Below are 21779 nucleotides of genomic sequence, written 5' to 3' on the forward strand. Positions count from 1 at the left end.
TGCACAGCTGTGTTTATCTTAAGCAAGAAATGCAACAATATGTTGCACAAAATGGCAGCTCAAGCTATGCCTTCAGTGCAACATACCAACTACAGTTGTTGAAATTCACATGCCTATCCACAGAACACAAGTTTGTAACTAATTTTTAAATATAAAATCTGTTACCACAGCTTATCACCAGCAATACTTTTTTTATTATTTTCTACACCTTTTCCTGCCATTTAATCTGAGCAAGGTTTGAAATACCAAAGACTTTCCCAGCTGTGTACAACAAAAAAGATAACACAGAAGGCCCTCACCAAACAGTCTAAATGGCCTATCAGCATTCTTTAACTAAAACAAAGTACTTTTAAGGACGCTACATTTACTACATACAGTCATTGAAATTCAACTAGCATTCTAATGTTTCAGATACAACCTCTTGCAACAGGTATCAGAAAACAAGCGCTACAGTCAAGAAAATTCGCACCAAAATTATCAACGAACGCTAGTAGAGGAAGCATGGGAATGCAAATAAGAAAAAGAAAAGTAAAATCACATGTTTAATTTCTTTATTGAGTGCTTTAACTTTTACCTTAATTTCTGCTCTGGCTCTGTGAGGAAACAGCCGCCCAATCAGGGAGAAGTCTGTTCCTACCATACTGATAGCTAAAAAGAACATGTCTGTTTCTGTAAGGGAAAAGAAAGACAAAATTACACACACTTAAATATTTACTAAACCATCCTTCTTCAGAAATAAAAACAGCTTGTAAACTTAATTTCATAAGATCAGTAACTTTGAGGTTGTCTACTGTAGCTGCAAGTCCAGGTGAGTGTGTATGGAACATGTTTGTTATTTTACCTAGGTCCCTCTAATAACATTTGCTGAATGAACTATCAACAGAAAGAATTGTCTAAACTATTAGAAAACTGCAGAATGTGAAGTGTGCTTTCTAAAGCTAGTAAACCAAAGCTAACCAACCTGAAATTGTCCATATCCATTTTTATTATGAACATAAACACAAACAGAAATCAGAAAATCATAATGTAAATTTACCCTCTCCATTATCAAAAGGAAAAGAGTGCATTCTAAAGAGACCACAATGAATTCTGAAGCCAATTTTTCCATCCATAGCAGTAAAAAGTAATTTCCAATTGTAAAATGTCTTGCACAGTGTTGCAAACCTAGAGATAAGAGTCAATTCACAACAGGAGTAATGAAGAACCCAACCTACCCACTCAAAAGAACACAGCTGTCCACTTGCACTGAAACCAGTCCACACAGAAATACCTTATACAGTCTACTCCTGCCCATGAGGGAAGAACCTACTTAAGTACCATATAGAACTCAAATATCTGTAAACCAGAATCCAAAATTATGCTCTTGGTAAAGCAGACTAGCATTTTCTCAGCATCTAAACTTCCATGGTAGAAAAAAAGTACAGGCAGTCTGCACATTAAAAGGCACTGGATTTTTAAAAAATGTCAGTTTTCACAGTAAATACCCCAGCTCTGCCTGTTGTAAGAATGTGGAGGGTTGAGATTACATGACATGACATGTAAATAGATCCATTTACTCCACTGGGAATGAAAACTGTCAAGTATAAAGCATACATGAAAACAATAACTTTTCTGCAGACTCAAAGCTTGAAACCAAAAATAAATTCACCTTTATTTGACCATGGCTTCGTGTAAAAACTTTTCCTGAAGCTAGAATATGTAGTTGTAGAGCCACGCTCAAAGATGGGATCATTTTCTTCAACAACACATGGACCTTTTGTTCTTAGAACTTCTACAGTTAAGCTGGGAAAGAAAACACACAAGAAAGACTCACCTCAAAATATTACTAAGAAAAAATATAGTAGATGTTTATACGACAGCTATTCAAATTTTTTTTCCACAAGTGAGCATGTCTATTGTGTAATAATTTTAATTATTACACTAACACATACTTTAATGGGAGAATGCAGTAAGAAAACACAACCCTATTGACCCTCTGTAAGTAAATTTGCTTTCTCTGTTTTATATATAATATAAATAATATGTATATATGTAATACAGACAGAAATAATTAAGTAGCTTCAAAAAAAAAAAAAAAGGACTTTTTAACATTTGAGAAAGCTATTTTGTAAAACCATGACAACCTCTCAATATCCTTCTTCAATACTTTCAAATTCTTTTACCAGGCCACCTTTATCCTTAAACCTTGGCATAAATTTCATGTTAATACCTTTGGGGAACTCAGAAATTTGATAATCTACTTTTTAAACATCATATTATAAGCAAAGTTACTGAAAACACTGACAGGAGAATAAAGCAGCAACAGGCAAGACGCAAAGCCGGAGCAAATCATACTGATAACCAAATAACAGTAAGCAGATACATGTTAACTATGAGAAGCAAAAAAGTCAGCAAAACAGAAGAAGACATCTGGAAGTCTGACAAATCTTCAGTGTTCATTCACAGTAATAAAATATGTCATCTTCCTCTCTACCTCTTTCCCCAAAAATATTTCTCATAAAGTATGCCACTACAAAGATGCAGACTACTGCTGTTCGTATTTTGCCACATCTTTGCACTGTTTCCTAGGTCAGTGTAGCTCAACTCTCAAACATAAATGCACTCATCTCATCCCCGTCCAAAGTAGTCCTCTATTTGCAAACTGAGCTGCAATGCAATACTGTCCATGAGTCAGGCACAGAATTTGTCACCTTTCTTCATCCAGAATGATGGAACCATCTTCTGCTACTTTCACACGAGGAACGAGAAGTGGGCCATCCTGACTCTCTTCCCCATTCTCTTCTTCCTCCTCCTCCTCTTCTTCATGATGAGGAGTACTTTTCTCTTCCTGTCTACAATTTTTAAGACAGCACACAAAAATACTGTTCAGTGTTTTGAATTGCTGCTCATTCAACAGACATTCAACAATTTGATAAACCACCCAGCAATGCAACATTATCAAGAAATCAGTCAATATGTGAACTTTGAAACCTGCTTTTTATTCTACTGTAAATGGAAACATGTAAAACTTAAGGTTGAAAGCAAAATGTTCTTTAACCATGATACCAGCCAAAATTGCAATTTTGATAAATTAGACGGTGATATTTGAACAGTAAAAAATATACCTCCACTTTTAGCATTATCACAGAAATGCAGGGTTTTTTACAACAGAAAACTTTCCAACTATACTTCACCATCAAGACTTACTCTTTCATTTGACTCGGTGCAGAACTTCTTTCTGTTCTCTTTTCTTCTACCAATGAAGACCTAGAATGTCATAAAAAGCTAGAGATTATTGTTTGTACAGATGTATTTCTGCTTTCTTCCAGGAAACTGGCTTTTAGTGCACAACAGACAAAAAAACACAAAGCTTTTTTTTCAGCTCTTTGTATCACATCTACATTGAACTACAAACAACCTCTGCTTAGTAAATTTTGCCCTTTTTTGTACAAGCAAGGACAAAAAATATACTTCAAGCAGAAATCCATTGTATGGATACAGGTAACATGAAAGCATCTTGCCTTTTACCCCTAGGGGACTATTCAGTGTAAAAGAAAAAATAAGGGAAGTGATAAATAAAACACACAAACACACAAATGTTAAGAAGCGAGTGATAACAGGTGATACCAGAAAATTCATCTACTAGTGAAAGAACAGGACTTAGATAACTGAACTTCTATTCATGTGATTGCTTTTGGCAGTTGCAGGAAAAAAGGCCCTGCTCCGCTCTGTTTGTGGCAGTCTGTACAGCCAGCTGCATTAGTGAAACATGTCAGTGAAGCAGCAGCAACTACATTCATCCACGGTAAACACCACTAGGGTCTTGCAGTGCATTTTGCACTTCAGCACCTAGGAGGAGAAATACTTAGCTTCCTAAGTCCACTGGGTCTGGTGGGCAATTATCCCTAACAGCCACAACTAAAAATTTCACAGCAGGGAGTTGGAAAAAAAAAATTCTACTAGTCTGTATTTCTGCAGAGATAAATCAACACTAGGGACAGATACATGTTTGTGTGTTTCAACAAGTACACTAAGCTCCATTCTCACTTCTGCACTAGAATTAAGCAGATGTGAAAACTAGAAGCTAGTCTAGAAGCCTTTGTTACCACTGCAACAACTCTGTATCTGTGCCAATACTCCATATTTAAGTATTATAGAGGTTGAAAAGTAACTTAACCTAAGGAGAGAGACAAAAAGTCATACTTACTTCATAGGATTGTTTTCTGGCAGATAGTATATTAAGTCTCTCATGGTCATTTTAGAACGATCTGGTGGAGAACATCCTTCAATTACTGGAGGCCTGTGTTTCAACTTCTTCCATACAAATCAAAATGAAAGAAAAAAAAACAATAAGCACTTAGATTCACCCTGAAAATATTTTATAGTTCACAAATTATTATTACTTTTGTTTATTTTTGAAGTACCCCATTCATGGAATTTTGTTGTTCACACACACACACATACCACTCCCAAGAACGAAAACAAGATTATCTTAAAAGTGTCCCTTTCTCAGTGAGGGCATTACAGACCCTTAAGCAACTTATTCTTTCAGAAGCATTCAATACCTGGCACAAATAAGTTAAAAGTTATTCAACATTACAGAACTCTGACAATAACCAGTTTGAAAAAATATCCCAAATCCATCCTGCCTGCAGCACACTTCCCTGCTGTATTGTGAAACTCTCAAAATTGGGATGTTGACTACAAAATAACAGGTGTCATGCCAAAAAGACTTGTGGTCAAATCAAAGAAAAACTTAGGCAATTCTTTGTAAAATCTGTATTATTAGGGAACAAAGCGCTGTTACTGCTTATAAACAGAATAAATACATAGAGAGTTATGAGGTGTGACAGACAACTAGCAGTGAGCAGCTGACAATCATCAGAAAACACTACTGCAAAGAGATAATGTATGCAGGGTGAATCAAACGTCTTGCCCTTCACAGATAAGCATTACTCAACACAGGCCTTACCATCCGCTCTTTCTTCAGCTCTTCTTTAAGCATTTCTCTTAATTTCCGAGCTTTGAGGATCCTTTCGCGGTCAGAACATGTTCGTTTTACTTTCTCAGGAGAAGGTTTCACAGGTAGCTTTTCCTCCTGTGCTCGTGATCTTTCCTGTGTTGGTCTCTCCTTGAGAGGAGATGGTACATTCTTCTGCAAGCTATCATCATTTTTCTGAGCAGCTACACCAACAGTTTGCTCTTTGTTTGCAGACTTTTTTAGCGGTGAAAACTGTGGCACTTGTGGCACAGGTGTTTTCTTCTCAGGAAGCATAGGAGATTTTACACAGCTTTCAACATTACTCTTTTCTGATGGGGAGGCATCCTTCTGAAGTGAAGCACTGCCATCAGAAGTTTGTGATGATCGCCTCTGTGGTTTTGGTGCAGAACGCTGAGTAGATGATGGTCCAGCTCTGGGTTTGACAAGATTTGGCATGGTGGAGATACGTTTTCTTCTCTGTGTAAGCATCTCTGCAGGTTTACTAGCTTCCCCAGCGCCACTTGTATTGTCCGCCTTGTCATCACTGGAAAATTTAAGAAAGTATTCTGAAGTTCTTTACAGTGATAGATTTGTTGCTCTTACTTTCAAGATGTGTTTATGGGCCAACCAGTATAAACATTAGGCTACAGGAAAGCAGCTATACACAAGAAGCCATGCTAGGACCAACATGTAGCTGGTACTTCCTCATCAAATAATCAGCTCTAGGAGCTGTCATTATTTGCTAATACTAATCACTGATGTACAAGCTTGCAATAGTAACACATTCTCACACCCCACCTCTTTTTCTGGGAGGCTCTCTCCTTTCAGCTGAAAATATCAGTACCATAAAGCTTTCTAAAAATTACATAACTTAAAAAAAAAATATTTACATAACACAGGTGATATATTAAAAACAAAGCTGTATGTAACAGTGGTTTGATGACTTTTATTACAACAAAAGTGAACATTCCTCTCACACATTTGCAAGTAGATGATACATAACCTGTGACTTCCACAAAAACTTCAGCAGTCAAACTGCTGCTCACACTTAGCACATTAATAGTTCTTAGCTTCCCTGGAAAACTTGGTATGTAAGTACTTTTCCTATCACTTATATAGAAATGATTTTCAAAGCGCAAGTAAAACTGCCAACCATTATGATCATCCCAAATCTGCTGACTCCACCAGTGTTCTCAACTGAGTCATAAAGAGAGTTTTTTTAATTTTATGTTGGAACTATGCCTTGGTTCTGTAAGTAAGGACAACCATGGTTCACTTACACATTTTAAAAATGGTGGTCAGAAGTAAATGTTTTCCAAGAAATATAAAAAAGTATAAACACACAGTCAAACTTTTCAAAATTCTCTCCAGCTACTTTCGATGATTCAGGTATATGCTGCAGATTATGTGTTTGCATTTAGCAGCCTCTGTTAAATGGCTGAATCAATTTGTCCCACACTCTGAGTTCATACACATTTTAGTACAGAAAATCCTTGGGCAAAGAGTTTAGAGGGCTTCTTACATGGTGCCTATTTAGGTGTTTTGAATGAGATCTTGCAAGTTCCAACATCCACTGTTCTTTGTACAGCAAAGACATTGGAGAGTAATTCTTCATTCACCTTCTCCACACCATCTATGTTATGTGGAGTTTTTAATTGGAGTGCAGCACTGGATTTCTGAACAGTTAAATAAAATCTAACAGAAAGTGTATAAAAAAATTAAAATTCTCTTACAGAATTTTAATTTCCCTGATATTTAACAAAACTTATTCAGTATATAGAAAACAAAACTATGTAAAGTGACTGATGCTACAGACACAGACTTGAGCACCTGTGAATGAAGAGTTAAGTGTCTGCCTTTCCCTCATGAAGAAGCTGTAGATTGCAATGAGGTCTCCCCTCAGTCTCCTCCAGGCTGAACAGAACAAGTGACCTCACCACTCCTCATCCAGCTTCACCTCAAGGCCTCACCATCTTTGTTGCCCCCGCCTTGGATGCTCTTTAACAGCTCAATGTCTTTCTTATACTGCGGCACCCAGAACAGCCCCCAGCACTGGAGGTGAGGCTTCCCCAGAGCAGAGCAGGACAATCCCCTCCCTTGCCTGGCTGCGATGCTGAGCCTGATGCACCCCAGCACACGGGTGACCCTCCTGCCTGCCAGGCACTGCTGACTCACGTTCAACTTGCCACTGACCAGGACCCTCAGGTCATTTTCCTCCAGTCTCTTGTTCCCCGATCTGTCCATACACTCATAGCTGCCCCACCGCAGGTGCAGAATCTGGCACTTTCCCTTTCTGAACTTCATATGCCTGGTGTTTGCCCAGCCCTCCAATTTGCTGAGGTCTCTTTGCAGGGCCTCCCTGTCCTCAAGAGAGTCAACAGGTATCATGTGCATTTTGTATCACGGGCAAACTTACTTAATATACCTTTGAAATCTGTGTCCAGGTCATTTGTGAAGCTGTTGAGGAGCTCAGGGCTGAGATGGAGCCCTGTGGAACCCCACCAGTGACAGGTCACCAGTCTGATGTCACCCCATTCACTGTAACCCAACCCATGAGCCAGTTGCTCACCCATCACATGATGTGTTCATCCAGGTGTGCGCTGGATGTTTTGTCCAGAAGGAAGGATAGTGTGAGAGCCAGTATGGAAAGCTCTACTGAGGTCCAAGAAGTTTTCATGAACTGGCTTCCTGGTCAGCTAGGTGGGCTACCCTGTCAGAAGGCTATATGGCAAAGGCCTGTTTTGAGGCCATGAGAACAGATTGGAGTGCTTTTCAGAGTCACACCAATATCTAGTTTTGAAACTTAAAATTATATTACACTGATGCACCTGTTAAATTACAAACACAAAAGTCTTCTACAAATCTCCTGAAACAGCAATAATAGCCTCTAAGCGAAAAATGGTAAAAATTTCTTCATTTAAAAAAAAAAAACAACAGATAGCCAAGGATCCAGTAAGGTGATTGCTGTAATATAAAAATTACATCCTGAAGCACAATGTAAAACAAGTAAAGATGTAAGACACAAGTTGAATAAAAGGGTTTCCTAAAGATATGCCATGCCAACTAGTCTGATACCTGAATTTCCAGCCACTGAAACAGAAGACACTAACACTGTTTCATCATGCTGTCATAAGGGGCAAGCTTCAACTGAAAGAATAAAGGTATTTATGAAAGACTCAAACCCACCTGTACAAAAGAAGTGTGAATGTTGTTCTGAAGAATGATTATCAGACTGAGGATGTCCTGAAACAGTGATCTGTACCGCCTTTGGTGGGGACAGAGTTAACTTCCTTCACAGTAGCTCACACGGTGCTGTTTCAGAATTGTAACACAAGAGCACTGACAGCACACCCTGTTTTCAGCTAATGCTGAGCAATGATTGTGCAGCAACAGGGTCATTGCTCACAGTGCACCGTGGCTGACCACTGGGGATCAGCAAGAAGCTGGGAGGGGAGAAGCCAGGACAGCTGATCTCAGAAGATGGAAGGGCTACCCCACACCATGTGACATTGTGCTCCTCAATAAAACCCAGGGGAAGAAGAAAGAAAGGACATTTGGAGTTATGGCGTTTGTCTTCCCAAGTACCTGTTATGAGTGATTGATCCCTTCCTTCCTGGAGACAATACAGCACCTGCAGGTAGTGCTGAATGAATCCCCAATCCTGCTTCACTTATGTGCACAGGATCTACCGAACTATCTTTATCTTGACACAACTTTTCTCACACTTTTGCCGTTTTGATTTTCTGCCCATCTCACAAGGCTGGGAGGGGCAGGGGTGTGGGGAAGCAAGCAAGAAACTGGGTGGGGTTTAGCAACCAGCCAGGCTTAACCTACAACAGGGAAGTCCTCAGGGAGGGCCAGTCCTAAGGCCAACTTTACCATGTGCTTCCATCACAATAAAAAGCCCTTTAAGAACTTTAAAAATAGACAATAAAGCCCGCAAAAAGGGAGAAAGTCCTCCCTTGCCAATGCATAAAGAAATGAACATAAATCAGCAAATGCTGTAGGAATACAAAATCAAACTCATCTGGTTACAGAGCACAAACAATTTTTGCAGCACACAACAAACCAGAGCTACTGGGTGCCATGGAGTCAGAAATAATGAGTGTCGGACCACACTGGGCCCCTCCTTTGCAGTCTTCACTTACAGAATCACAGGAGCAACTGGGCTGGAAAACACCTCGAGATCGTCGAGTCCAACCGTTGACCTAACACCACCTTGTCAACCAGACCACAGCACCAAATGCTACGTCCAAACTTTCCTTAACCACCTCCAAGGAAGTCACCACTCCACCACCTCCCGGGGCAGCCAATTGCAATATTATTCCAGGACCTGATGCACAACGGCAGTGAAGAAACGCGGGTTCATCTTAGGCTGCGAACACCCCCAAGTCCTTTTCTGACAACCCTGGACACGGAGTCACCGGGCACCGACCGCACGCGTCTTCCACGAGGTCTGCAGGACGAGCCAGCGCCCTTTCACAGCACTGACAACCAGACAGTGACGGGCCACGGCACGCAGCGCTACGCAGAGCCACCGCAACCTCCCGGGATCCGCCGGGTTCCTGCTCCGCACAGTCCCATCCCGCTCCCGGGGATCCACGGCCCAGTGTCCCCGGCGGCCCGACACACGCCAGGGGAAGTTCGGCGGGACTCACCTCTCTGCCCGCCGCGCGTCCGCCGATTCCGCCGCGGTCCCTGCTCCGTCCGCCACCGGGGTGTCCGAACCTGGGGGTTCCGGCGGCTCCGTGTCCACCCCGCCAGCGCCGGTGGCGGCGGCCCTGCCCGGGGGCCGCACATTGGGTCGCACGGTGAGACGGGCCCGCCGGAACATGGCGGCGGCGCCGGGAGAGGCGCGCGCCGAGCGCTCCCGGGACAGGCGCGAACTCGGCGGCGTCAGCAGCGCGCGGCGGCGTGCGCCTGCTGATGCCGCGAGCCCGGCCGGCTCACGGCACGCCGCCCCGGCGGCGCGCCCCGCGACGTCATCAGCGTGCGCCGACCAGGAGAGGAGCGGCAGGAGGCGGAGCCTCTACGGGGCAACCAATAACGGCGCCGTAGCCGCCTGTAAGGCCCCGGCAGCTCCTCAGCCGGCTCTCAGCAATTCTCCAGGCGCTCGTTTCGTCTCCGAGCCCAGGTTACTACACCAAACCCCAACCCTCTCCCTCACCCCCGAGCCCAGGAAGACGCACGGTACCAATCTCGCAGGGCTCCCGCCCACGGGGTGGGAGGCAGCGGCGCGCGTCCCGCTGATTGGGCCAAGTCCGCGCGGCGCCGTGACGTCAGCGACCAGCGAGGTGCCATAAGGGGCAACGGCAGCAGGCAGCGTCTCAGACGGTTCTGGCGGTGCCAGCGGCGGCCAGTGGTTGTAGGCAGGTGGTCAGCGGTAGCGGTGCGAGCCGTAGTGGTGCTTCGCGGCCTGATCGTCTCGCCATGACCCGTGAGTACTGGGGGCTGCTTGGGGCCTGTCGGGTCGTGAAGTGGGCGGTGGGACTTGGGCCGATCTCCTGGTCGGCTCCAGGTATGAGCGCGACGCCGAGGGCAGTCCGGCTGGAGGTGATGCCTGGGCCGGGGTCTGAGAGTCGGCCGCTGTGTGAGGCCGCTGCCGCGTCCGGCTCTTTGCGCACTTAGCGTCCCACCAGCGAAATCTCGCCTATAATGAGTGCATGGGGAGGAGGCTTTTACCCATGTTCTGCCGCCGTCCGAAGCTGGAGGCGAAAACATCCTCCTCCGCCTTCTGGCGTATCAGTGGTGGCGGGACCGGGGGCAGGAATTAAGGTGATGATGGGCTGAAACAACAGCCACCCTTCATTTCAGTCCCGGCTGCCACCAAGACTGAAAATAAAGGACTTTTATATCAGTGCTGAACATTGGATACTCTGCTGTTTAAGCTGAGGTTGTTGAAGCTGTTGTTGAAAGGGCAGGAGCGCTCTGTAAATCGTCACCGTGTTCAGTGCTGGCGAGCAGCAGTGTTCGTACACCCGCTCTAAAATGGCGGAGAACTGTGAACCGGACCCAGGATGCTCCGGCTCCCGACTGCTGGGAGGGCTCCTGTGCCTTCTGCCTGCTATGTCGGGCAGTACAGAAACTCCTTGTGTTTCACTGAGCTCGTGCTTTCACATTCACTTGAAAAAACACAGCTTTGAGGCTGTGCTTTTACATTCATCTGGAAAATACAGTTCTGAGAGCCCACAGCTGCTGAAGTGCAGCTGAAGACCTGGAACGTAAACAGTTTGTGCACAGAACATAATAAAGAAGCGCATTTAGGATTTTTGTTGGCGTTTTTCTTCTCCTGGAGTTGAAAGAGCAAAGACAAGTTGAAATGAGGTGTATGTCTTGCATAAGCAGGCCAGGATGGGGATGCTTGAGGAGGAATGTATAAAGGAACGTGTAAGCAGGAGTGTACTGCTCTTTTTGTGGTAGTTCATGCTTGAATTTCAGGAAGCTGAATTGTCTTCTGTTGGAACAATTTCATGGAAGATTTAGGTTGATATTACAGAATGAAGAAAACACCAGTGATTCCCTTGATTGTAGGGACACTTATTCAGCATCCTAGAGGATGTAATGGGACCAAATAGTCCTTGGCAATGTTTATGTGGAAGCACTGATGGTAGAAGTAAGTTTTACTTCAGAGAGTTGTTTGGTATTCTATGCTTTGTGTGCATTCTGTATTGCTCAGCTTTTCTATCTTCTCTGCTTTGTTGTGCCAGCTGCTTTTCAGTGATACAGTTGAGTTCTGTTCCTAATTTTAAAACCTTACCGTGTCTATGGAAAAACTCTGCAGAGCCCGTGTCTGCAGAGTCTGCTGGGAAAACAAGGAAGAACCGGAATTTAAGGGTGGAGAGTAACTGCTCATAAGGAAGTACGTGAGGTTTGGGGTGGAGGGTAATTCTGGCTTTAGCAGATCGTTTTTACTTCCTCTCTGTTTTCTTCATGATAAAAGAAGAGACTTCTGGTTTTTGGTGGGTTTTTTTGTTTTGTTTTGGTTTTTTTTAAGCACAGTAGAAGAGCTCTTTCATTGCTGCTCTGTCCTTCATATAACGTTCTGGCCTCCTGAGTACCAGAAAACTCAGGAACCATTTATGGCCTGGAATGTGTCATCTGCTCATGAGTCATCAAGTTCTAATCAACACTAGTACTGCCAGAGACGGCTGGTTTGCTTCAGTCTCTGAACAAACAGCTGCCCTTCTTCTAGATGGACTCTGGGGACAGGATGCTAGTGAGGATGATGAGTAGAGTTCTCTTAGCTTTTCCAAAAGGTAATACTTACGTCCTGTCACAGACAAAAGTTATCTTCCAAGACAAGAGTGGTTCTTGGGAAGCAGCAGTCATACAGGGCTGTTTTCACTTGAGCTTCTGGCATCTCTTACCAGGCAGTCCATCGGCTGCTGTGAAGAATGCACAAACCCCTGCTTCTGCAGGGTTGATCTTGTCTACTTGTTGACATGGCAGGTACCTTTGTGTGCTCAGAAATGGTGTGGGTACAAAGTGGTGGATCATACCAGCAGGTTGTTGTTTAAAAGTGACCTAGTCCTAAGATGCTTTTGTAGACCAGAAATTACAGGCACCTCAAGACTGAGATATCTGGCTTTGAGACTGAAAGATGGCATAGACAGTCTTAGTAATGGAGAGAGACTGAAAAGGGAGACAACAGAAATTATGGAGAGGTGGAATTGTCATTTTTGAGTATAAAAGATCGTGTTAGTTCAACAGGACAAATGATTATGCGTAGCATATCTGGAACACTGTCAGTGCAAAAGAAGTAGAGCAAGAAGTACCAAGCCAGTGAACCAGGTCTGGCAGGTTGGAGCAAAATAGAACTAAGGAAGAGAATACTGAGGAGAGATTGTCAGCTAATGCAGAAGATCTTTCAGTCTTTGGCCATTGCCTGGAAGACCCTGAGTATTTAGATAGATAGTTTTGATGTTGTGCCCTCAGGAACTTTGTGTGATCAAAGAGACTGCATTCCTATCTTGTTGGTAGTCGTGGGGAAAGCTGTGTTTTCCCTGAAGTGTCCTCTCTACTGGCAGTGATGTGCTTTTGTGTCTTTATATACATACAGAAGTAATGTTACTCTTCTCACTTTTGTTGAAGTAATGCCACCCAGTTGCTAAGGCCCAGGCTTACATTCTGCACTATATTTCAAATTTAAAAAACCTTTTCAGGTCATCTCTTGAATAGTCTTTGAGTGCTGTCAATTTCAGTGCTGTTACTTCAGTCTAAAATTAATTTGTAAGCTATATCGAATGCTGGAATGTGTTTGAGAGTGGATGGCTTGTCTTTGGATGAGTTACTAACATGATTTTGCCCAGCCTGTTGGTGTGATGGTTTTTCTTCAGCCTTTTGTGGCAAACTACATTTTGTTTCTGTAAGGAATATTAGAATTTTGGTAATCTCTTGAACATGACGTATAGAATTAAAAAAGTAACTATGAGCCTTTAATTTCTCCTGTTGTACACTGAGATAGCAGGTATGACCATATCAGCTCTACACATTGTGCCAAACAGTGCTGCCTTTATAACAGACTTTTACACAGGTACACTGTGTGAGGAAAAAACAAGTGGTAGTACTTGTTTAACTGTTTATTATCTTGCAGGTGGGAACCAGCGTGAACTTGCTCGCCAAAAGAACCTGAAGAAAACTCAGGAGATCCACAAAGGCAAAAGGAAAGAAGATAGCTTGTCTGCTTCTCAGAGGAAACAGAGGTAAGATCTAGTAAAGTTGAGTATATGTTTAGGCTGAAAAAGAGAGGCAGATGGGTCAGAAAGAATCCAGTGTCTTAGTTAACATAACATTTAAATATACTGTGTTTTATTCATTGGCTAATCACTTGCCAGAGCATAAACTGATGATTAAATTTTGCTGTCTCTGCTGTTAAAAAGATGTATTTTTATTATGCCCTGTAATGCTTTTTAATTTTTGTGACCAGATTTTTGCCTACTGCAAACAGGAAAAGATTGTGTAATGCTTTCTTTAGGATGTTTGATCCATTTTGTCTTTTACTTCTAAAACCAAAAGAATTATATGAGGTGTACTAATCAAGTGAATTGTCTGCCTCATGGAGTAATGCATGCACTGAAAAAAACGGGGTAATAAAACACTCTGCTTGTGGCTTACTGAGAAATTATTTTTTCCTTTTTCCAAGTGGGAGTTACTAAAGGGAGGGAACTCTGCTTAGAAAAATTGTGAGCCAGTATCTGATATGCAGCTGTTTTTTCTTCACAGGGACTCTGAAATCATGCAGCAAAAGCAAAAAGCAGCTAATGAAAGGAAGTCTCTGCAGGCAGGAGCAAAATGAGCTGCCACTATGGAGAAGATAGAGTGCACCGATGAAGCAGAAGGACCTAGAAGATCATTCATAAAAGTGTCCAGCCATTAAATGATTAAACATTTATTGTGCAGAGTTGTTCAATTATCATTAGTTAGAGTATTTTCTGGTTACTATAGGCCTAGATGTTTACAGTGCTCTTTCAAAACTGACTACACTCTTCTGCATGTCTGTGAATAAAAGTACTAAGCAATAGCTTTATTCTAGCTTTTGCTGCATTTGTTAGTTTTACTTAATGGTTCCAGTAACAGAATTTCTAAATCTACAGTTAGACCAGATTTGGTTGTCTGAATTCTTGAAAGTATAGCTACATTCAGAATGGAACATACTTGTAAAATGTGCTTAACTTTGCAGAGGTCTGAACTGTAAATTTCAAAATATTTTTCCAATAAAATGTTGCATGAAATACTGTCTAGTCTGAAATGGTTATGCTTCATAATCAGTTGATTTCCAAGAAGTTACCAAGAACATAAGGAATGGATCATCTTGTGGAGAAATGCAGTATAACAATGTAAGTGTAATATAAAGTATAAATAAAGTTTATAAGAAATGCATATTATAAGCACCCTTACATGTAGTTTAAATCTGCCCTATAGGAAAAATGCCTCTTGACTTGCAGACTTTGTTGGTGTACAAAAGTGACTCAATCGAGTCCTGATACCAACTTAAATAAGCTGCAGGCTTGATGTTAATGAGTTGCAATGGAAGCAGATCTTGAAGTTGTCACACCACTAAAATGATTTGAAATTACTGCTTCAACCTGCCTCAGGACTGTAAGCTAGTGTGGAAAAATTCAGCCCGTGCTTCACAGGGATGCTTGAGTATACTGTGTACTGACCAGGGGAAAACTGTTGGGGAAAATTCCCTGGCGATCATCCAGGAGCCACTCTGGCAGTCAGTCACATTCACACCACCTGAGCTGGGAATGAAGCCCCTTCACAGCTACACCCCTCACACTCACATTAAGCCCAGGATTCCTTATCAGCACAACCCCATGTTTCCTGTGGCAGTCTCAGACATCCTGATGTTCAATAAAATTTAGTCTTGATGAAATAACTAACAAAGTCACAGCTCCACTTAGTGCCTCTGGGAGGGACCCTAAACAAAGGAACCTCTGGGCTTTTATACCCTCCCAGTCTAGGTCTGGGTGTGGCTCCTGCTGTGTCTCAGTTGCCCGGGCTGGTGCCACAAGTCCCTGTGCCTTTTGTTGTGCAGCGGGCTGGCCTCTAGCCTTGCTCTCACCAGCTGCCTGCACTGAATGTTCCTCAGCAACTGATCCAGTCTCCAGAGAAAGATTTTGAAGCCTTTGATTTTTAAACTGTGTTCCATCTAAGTGTATTCATTCATTGGTAACAGGCCCCTGGCACAGCTTGAGGAGAGCTGGAAGGAACATGTAGCTGGTGCTGGCAATGTAACACCTGCAGTAGTTGAGAAGTTAAGCAAATTCACAGAATTGTTAGGGGTGGAAGGGACCTGTGGAGATCATCCAGTCCAAGCCTCCTCCCAAGCCAGGGTCTGCTGGAGCACATGCCACAGGAAAGTGCCCAGGTGAGGTCTGAATGTCTCCAGAGAGGGAGACTCCATGACTTCCTGGGCAGCCTGTTCCAGTGCTCTGCCACCCTCAATGTAAAGAAATTCTGGCTATTGAGGTGGAACTTGTGTTTCACTTTACGGTCTTTACTGCTTGTCCTGTCGCAGAGCACCACCGAAAAGAATCTGGCACCCTCCTCTGGGCACCTGCCTTCGAGATATTTGTGTGTTTTGATGAGATCCTCTCTCAGTCTTTCGTCTGGACTGAACAGGCTCGACTCCTGCAGTCTCTGACCATAACAGAGATGCTCCAGACCCCAAATCATCTTTGGGAACCCTTGCCGGACCCTTTTCCGTAGCTCCTTGTCTTTCCTGTACTGACGAGCCCAGCACTGAGCGCTGCACCAATTCCTTCGCTCGCCTGTCGTTGGCTCGCTCCCGGCTCCCGCAGCGCAGCTCGCCGGGGCGGGTTTCCCGGCGGAGCAGGCCCAGGGAAGCACGCGGAGGGCGGCGGATCCCGGCGGACCCCGGCGGCCCGGGCTCGGCCGCGCCCCTTCCGGCGGCGGGGCGGGCGCGGCGCTCGGCGCGTGCGCGTGCGCGGCGGCGGGCGCGCGGCCATGGCGGACGCGGTGCTGTTCCGGCGCGGCACCGGGCAGGTGGGAGCGGCGGGGCGGGCCGGGAGCGGGGCCGGGAGCGGGGCCTCGCCATGGCTCTAAACCGTGTGTGGCCTCCCCAGAGCGACGACTCGGACATCTGGGACGACACGGCCCTCATCAAGGCGTACGACAAGGCGGTGGCCTCCTTCAAGGTAAGGGGTCGGCGCGGCCGGGGCTGGATGCTGGGGATGAGGCCGCTGGATTGGCATTTATTGGTTTTCTCCTTTCTCTTCCTTAAGAATGCCTTAAAAAATGGGGAGTGCTCGGAGCCTTCAGACACGCAGGAGCAGCGCCTGGTGATAAAGAGAAAAAAACATAAAAAGAACAGAAATAGGAACAAGAGCAATACAGCAGCTTTGAAACAGGTCGTCTCATTTGTAAATACCGGTGTTGCTTGTGCTGCATGTTGTACTTCCATACGCAGAAATGGCTGCTTCATCACCTTGAGAGTAACATTTTAGGATGGTGGTGTGGGGTGATGACGTAATAAACTTTAGGGTACATAGGGGAATTTCAGTAAATGCAAAGCAGACACTGTAGGTGGTATCCATCTCTCTGGACAGAAAGTAGCTTAGGAAAAGGTACGTTCTGCCCAGCCACGTAGGTATTTACATGCTTCTCTTGCTTCTTTTGCAGTGGAAAGTTGGTGACAGCTGCAGTGCTGTTTGGTCCGAGGATGGCAATTTGTATCTAGCAACTATTGCCTCCATCAACCAGAAGAGAGGCACGTGTGTTGTCACCTACACAGGATATGGAAATCAGGAGGAGCAGAACTTATCTGATTTGCTTCCCCCAACCAGCGATGAAACAGTAAATGGGATGGGGCATCCTGGGGAGGTGAGGGACTTTTTCATTCTTCTGTAAGGAGTTGGGAAGGGGGAGAATCAACTTCTTTTAATATGTCCAGTGATGCTGCTGGTGTTCAGAGTGAGAAGTGATGCACAGTTCTGTTGTAAACACACACAAGCTGATGGAGGGAATGAAAGCATCCCTTTACTTCTTGAACTCAGCATGGAAGAAAGGGAGTGGACAACAAGAAATTCACCAGTGAAAGACAGCATAGCTAAAATGATGAGCAGATAAAGTTACTCCTGTGTAGGACTGGGAGGGCTGGAGAGGGAGGGATGTGAATGAGACTTTCCAAGCTTTTTTGCACTAAAATTGCTTTTGTAAACTCCTGTTTAGTGCATGTCATAAAAATGTCTTTGTCTTCTAGAATGCAAATGAGACTCCATATTCAACAGATGAAAGTGAAAAATCTTCCCAGTCACCTCGAAACAAAAGCAACTGCACAAAAGCAAGATTTTCCCCTCAAAACTTGAGATTTCCCACACCACCACCACCAGCCCCAGGCCTAGGAAGAGTAAGCTCAACCTTAATTGAAATAATTTATGTACCATTGCTAAGTATGGTATTACTGTGAATCCTGAGACAATATGATATTTATCATTGTCTAGAATTCACTTAGCAGCATTTTGAGAATGGATGTACAGATATGCATGTCAGTATCTCTTGGTCAGCCATTTTGTAACTATCTGGCCTCGATGTAGTCCTTCTGCAGTGCTGCTGTGACAAGAACCTTCTAACATTTGCCTTCCAATTGCCTTTTAATTTAGAAAAGGGATATTGTTCCCTGGATTCTGGTGGTGTGATTAATGACAGTGCTGTTGATGTTTTAAGATTTTGCATTTTCTAGCCAATTGGTATGCTTCACTTCACAGGACATTTAAGGCAGTAAAGGTGATGCCCACGTGTCACAGAGACATGTCAGCTGTAGCTGCTCTCTTGAATTAGGAGTGATGGGATATTGATACACCCCTCAGTTTTCCTATTGTGTATGAGTCTAAATAATAGTGCAGTTATTTTCTGAAACACAGCATTATGTTTTCTAAATGTTACTGTTTGTGCAAGATTTTTTTATAAAGTTCTATTTTCTCCTTTTTTCTGCTGTGTCAGTAGATTTGTATCTAGATCTTTATTTAAGGACATTCACTAGCACAATGGAATTTAGTCAGTTTTTGCCCCCTCTGCACAGGAGCAGAGAAATTATCTGTTTTCCTGTGTGAATATTTGATCTGTTTCTTCCTGTTGAGAGTGTGACCATTGACTTCCACTTAGGAAAGCCTTTTGAAAATACTTTTAAAAATGCTTCTAAACAGAGCCCTGCTTCAGCTGTGTTTACCTCAGTGACATGAGTAATCTTAAGCTGCACTTCTCAAGTTGTGGAATGTGCCTCATAAATAGCTATTTTCACTATTATATACATGTCTGTATTTTCATTAAATTGCTGCAATGTGTTATCTGTTGTTCAAGGTACGTGAATTGTTTCACATAATTCTCTTAAGTAAAATGCTAATACCCCAAATTCCCTTTTAATTTATACTCTTCTACTTTTTTTTGTTTTTACCATGTAGTCTGGATCAAAATTCAAGGCACCTCCTTCATTTTTATCATGCTGGCCCCCACCTTTCCCACCAGGACCACCAGTAAGTGACAGAAGGATGGGGAAGATGAGCATTGGTGATCTCAGGTTTTCTTACTGAATGTGCTTTACTTTAAAACTACCTTTAGTTTTAGAACATATTTGTTCTGTTTGCCTGTATTTTTCATATATTTGTTAACACATTTAGTTCCAAATATTATGATAATCTAACATAAGAGGTCTGATTTGCACTCATTTCTGTGACAGTGAAGCTGTTGGTCAGAATACCATGGGGTAGATTATTTGAAGAAACTACACTTTAAGTTAACAGCATTTCACTGAAGAAGATAGTATTTTTCCCTAGTAACACTTTTTGTTTACAGTACTCCTGTGGAGCTACAGGAGTCTTGTTTTTCCTAGGCTTTGGAAATTACATGTGTTCAGGAAACATAATCTCTGACTCTTATTCATACTGAGGATATGTTCCTATTTTTCAGCTTTATGTTTTAATCTTATAGAATTAGGTGCTCTCTAACCTGGGAAACACCCTATTGAAACACAGACGTTTCCTTTGTGATTCCTTAGTTGATTCCTCCTCCTCCACCACCCATGAGGCCAGAATCTGCTGAGGACGACGAAGCATTGGGGAGCATGTTGATAGCCTGGTACATGAGTGGTTACCACACTGGATATTACCTGGTATGTGCTGCTGTGGTTTGAAGTGTCTTGGTAATTTTGCACTGTTGTTGGTGCTTCTGTTTGCAGCAAGAAGCCATACAGGGAGGGCTGCTTTTTAGGTCTCTTATTCTGATTTACAGTTGCTACATTTAATGGTGTTTTGTGTTGTGTAAGTACTGAGTTGAGTAGAATTCATGTGAGCCAGCATATATATATATATATATATATATATATATATATATACACATACATATATATGTATATATGTATTTATATATATACATTTGTTGATGTTTTTGTACTTTGTTTGACTGGAGGCGTCCTGTCACGTACTTTTATAGCCACTGTTTTACAGCTGTTTAAAAAAAACCAATTCTGTCTTTGTAGACAGATGGAGTAAATACGATTATTTTTCAGTAGTCTTCTATGTATTTTCTTTCAGTATGAGTGGTGGTATCACACTTACGATCAGATTTGTCACTTTTGCAGAGATTGTTCATCAGTAATTGTTTCATGGCATTGTGGAGGTCCAGTAGAAACTGTCAACATAGTTGTGAAAATCTGTGACTTGTATTATTGACTCATATTTTCATCTGTGCACTTATGAAGAAAGAAAATTATGTGATTAACTACCGTTTGTACTGAGGAAGTTGGAAAAGAAAGATTTTGTGCTTCAGGTTACATATAACCGTGGATTGCTTTAATTTACTTTCAGTTGAACATGTTTGAAATTATTTTGTATAGTCTCTGATTATAAAGAGGACATGTAGTTGGGCTTTCAAAACTGTTTCTAAACTGCCCATTTTGATTTCCAAAGAAAGTTTAAAACTGTGATTTGTTGAGGACTGAAAAAGATTGTCCAGAAATGTTTTTGTTCTGCAACTAAAGCTTTTATTTGCATGTTGGCCAAACCAAGATTTTACTAAATTGTATCCTATAGGGTTTAAAACAAAGCCGAATGGAAGCAGCGCTGGAGAGAGAAACACATAGAAAGTAACCACGTACCCACCATTGTTCTGAAGGATTGTAAGTATTGCAGCTTTGTGGTAAATGAAGATACAGTCAAGTTTTGAACTCCCTTCTGAAACCTCTTGGCTTTGGGACTTCCATCCATTTTTATGGCTCTCTGAAAAGACTACTTCTGCCAGTAGTAATCCCTTCTTTGCAGCTGTGGAATTGTATTTTTGTAGCTAGAATGAAGGAAAGTATTCATTGCTCTGATAAGAGTTTTAACTACAGCATCACGATTAACATTGCGGCTTATTTGAATTATTAATGGTTCATAGTGGGCTGTTCTTGGAACAAAAGGTTGTAAGTGAAATGCAGTTTTTTCATCTGTGTTTCCTTACACAGATGGGAAGGTTGTAGCTAAATTTGTTTTCAGGACAAATTCAATTTGGTAATGTTGAGCAGTTCTGTTCTCAGTACTTCAGTACCTATGCTTTTATTTGAAATGCTTTGTCCAGAATTCTCCAGTGTATTGTTCACTTATAAAACAAAAGTATATTCTCCTGGGGAATTGTTTTCTGATTTTCTCTGACCACATGTAATTCCTGTGTAATTTAGTAGTTCTTATGTGTGTTTAAAACAACAAAACTCTTTTATACTAATTTTTGCTTCTTTTTAAAGCCAGGTACAAATCTTTTCCACTGAGAGGTGTGTATCACTTAAGCATTGGTGGTTGATGGTAAAGAACTGAATTTTATCAAGACAATTAGTCATAACATTTTTGTAACACTGAGCTGTCCCTGTTAACAAATAAATAACTTCAGACTAGTAATTGAATGTGCATTGAAATGAGCTCTTTCTTAAAGACTTGTAGTAAATGTATTTCAAAGTACTGCAGCAACAAAATACTTTTTACTTCCCTGAGGCAATTTCAAGTCGTCTTACTGTATGATAGATTTAACTCCTTTGACCCCATGTGATAGATTTCATATATCTCTCAACATGTTTTGCATTCCTTTGACTTTCTGTCAGAATGGCAGCACCAGAACAATTCATTATGGAATCCTCTTAGGAGAGAACTATGGCGGCAATGTGTGTTACAATGGCCACTGGTGGCACTGGCATGGAAAACAATGTACTGTCATAGTAGGAGGGACATCTTACAGGTCTGATTAGAATCATGAAATATGACAGCTCTTTTCAGGAAGGCTATTGTCTTGTTTCAAATGTGTGAATAAAGTTCTACATTTTAAACTTGGA

At 42.5% G+C, this 21779-nt stretch overlaps 3 protein-coding genes across 6 annotated transcripts in view; 2 read left to right on the plus strand and 1 right to left on the minus strand.

Annotated features, from left to right (window-relative positions):
• LOC132086327 (transcription factor TFIIIB component B'' homolog) overlaps nt 1-9969 on the minus strand; it is a 52693-nt gene extending 42724 nt beyond the window's left edge. The window contains exons 1-7 of the mRNA XM_059491900.1: nt 9619-9969; nt 4952-5504; nt 4187-4293; nt 3187-3246; nt 2691-2831; nt 1649-1782; nt 575-669 (exon numbers count right to left, since the gene is read on the minus strand). Coding sequence (XP_059347883.1) covers nt 575-669; nt 1649-1782; nt 2691-2831; nt 3187-3246; nt 4187-4293; nt 4952-5504; nt 9619-9794 — 1266 coding nt within the window. The 5' untranslated portion in view covers nt 9795-9969. The remainder of the gene's footprint in view (nt 1-574; nt 670-1648; nt 1783-2690; nt 2832-3186; nt 3247-4186; nt 4294-4951; nt 5505-9618) is intronic.
• A 243-nt stretch (nt 9970-10212) lies between these two features.
• On the plus strand, nt 10213-14691 carry LOC132086328 (small EDRK-rich factor 1-like). Its single transcript, XM_059491902.1, has 3 exons — nt 10213-10397; nt 13554-13662; nt 14183-14691. The coding sequence occupies exons 1-3, from the start codon at nt 10391-10393 to the stop codon at nt 14253-14255; spliced, it is 189 nt and encodes a 62-aa protein (XP_059347885.1). The 5' UTR covers nt 10213-10390; the 3' UTR covers nt 14256-14691.
• Nucleotides 14692-16421: 1730 nt separating this feature from the next.
• On the plus strand, nt 16422-21779 carry LOC132086470 (survival of motor neuron protein-like). 4 transcript variants are annotated; one of them, XM_059492170.1, is made up of 9 exons: nt 16422-16471; nt 16552-16623; nt 16711-16836; nt 17108-17308; nt 17688-17834; nt 18886-18957; nt 19479-19592; nt 20512-20597; nt 21201-21779. In XM_059492170.1, exons 1-8 carry the CDS (start codon nt 16433-16435, stop codon nt 20566-20568), a joined length of 828 nt encoding a protein of 275 aa, XP_059348153.1. In that variant the 5' UTR covers nt 16422-16432; the 3' UTR covers nt 20569-20597; nt 21201-21779. The 4 variants fall into 4 exon arrangements, with proteins under 4 accessions (XP_059348153.1, XP_059348152.1, XP_059348154.1 ...); XM_059492169.1 differs by having other exon boundaries at nt 20512-21779; XM_059492171.1 differs by having other exon boundaries at nt 17108-17281; nt 20512-21779.

Source organism: Ammospiza nelsoni, chromosome Z (assembly GCF_027579445.1).
Source record: "Ammospiza nelsoni isolate bAmmNel1 chromosome Z, bAmmNel1.pri, whole genome shotgun sequence".
Classification (NCBI taxonomy): Eukaryota; Metazoa; Chordata; class Aves; order Passeriformes; family Passerellidae; genus Ammospiza; species Ammospiza nelsoni.

What these genes read in the sequence shown, in the direction of transcription:
- LOC132086470 (XM_059492169.1), top strand. Translation starts at nt 16,433, where the DNA reads ATGGCGGACGCGGTGCTGTTCCGGCGCGGCACCGGGCAG. An exon ending in TCCGGCGCGGCACCGGGCAG is followed by an intron (nt 16,472 to 16,551) that starts GTGGGAGCGGCG and finishes TGGCCTCCCCAG; the next exon opens with AGCGACGACTCGGACATCTG. An exon ending in GGATGGGGCATCCTGGGGAG is followed by an intron (nt 17,309 to 17,687) that starts GTGAGGGACTTT and finishes TTTGTCTTCTAG; the next exon opens with AATGCAAATGAGACTCCATA.
- LOC132086328 (XM_059491902.1), top strand. An exon ending in GCTTCTCAGAGGAAACAGAG is followed by an intron (nt 13,663 to 14,182) that starts GTAAGATCTAGT and finishes TTTTCTTCACAG; the next exon opens with GGACTCTGAAATCATGCAGC.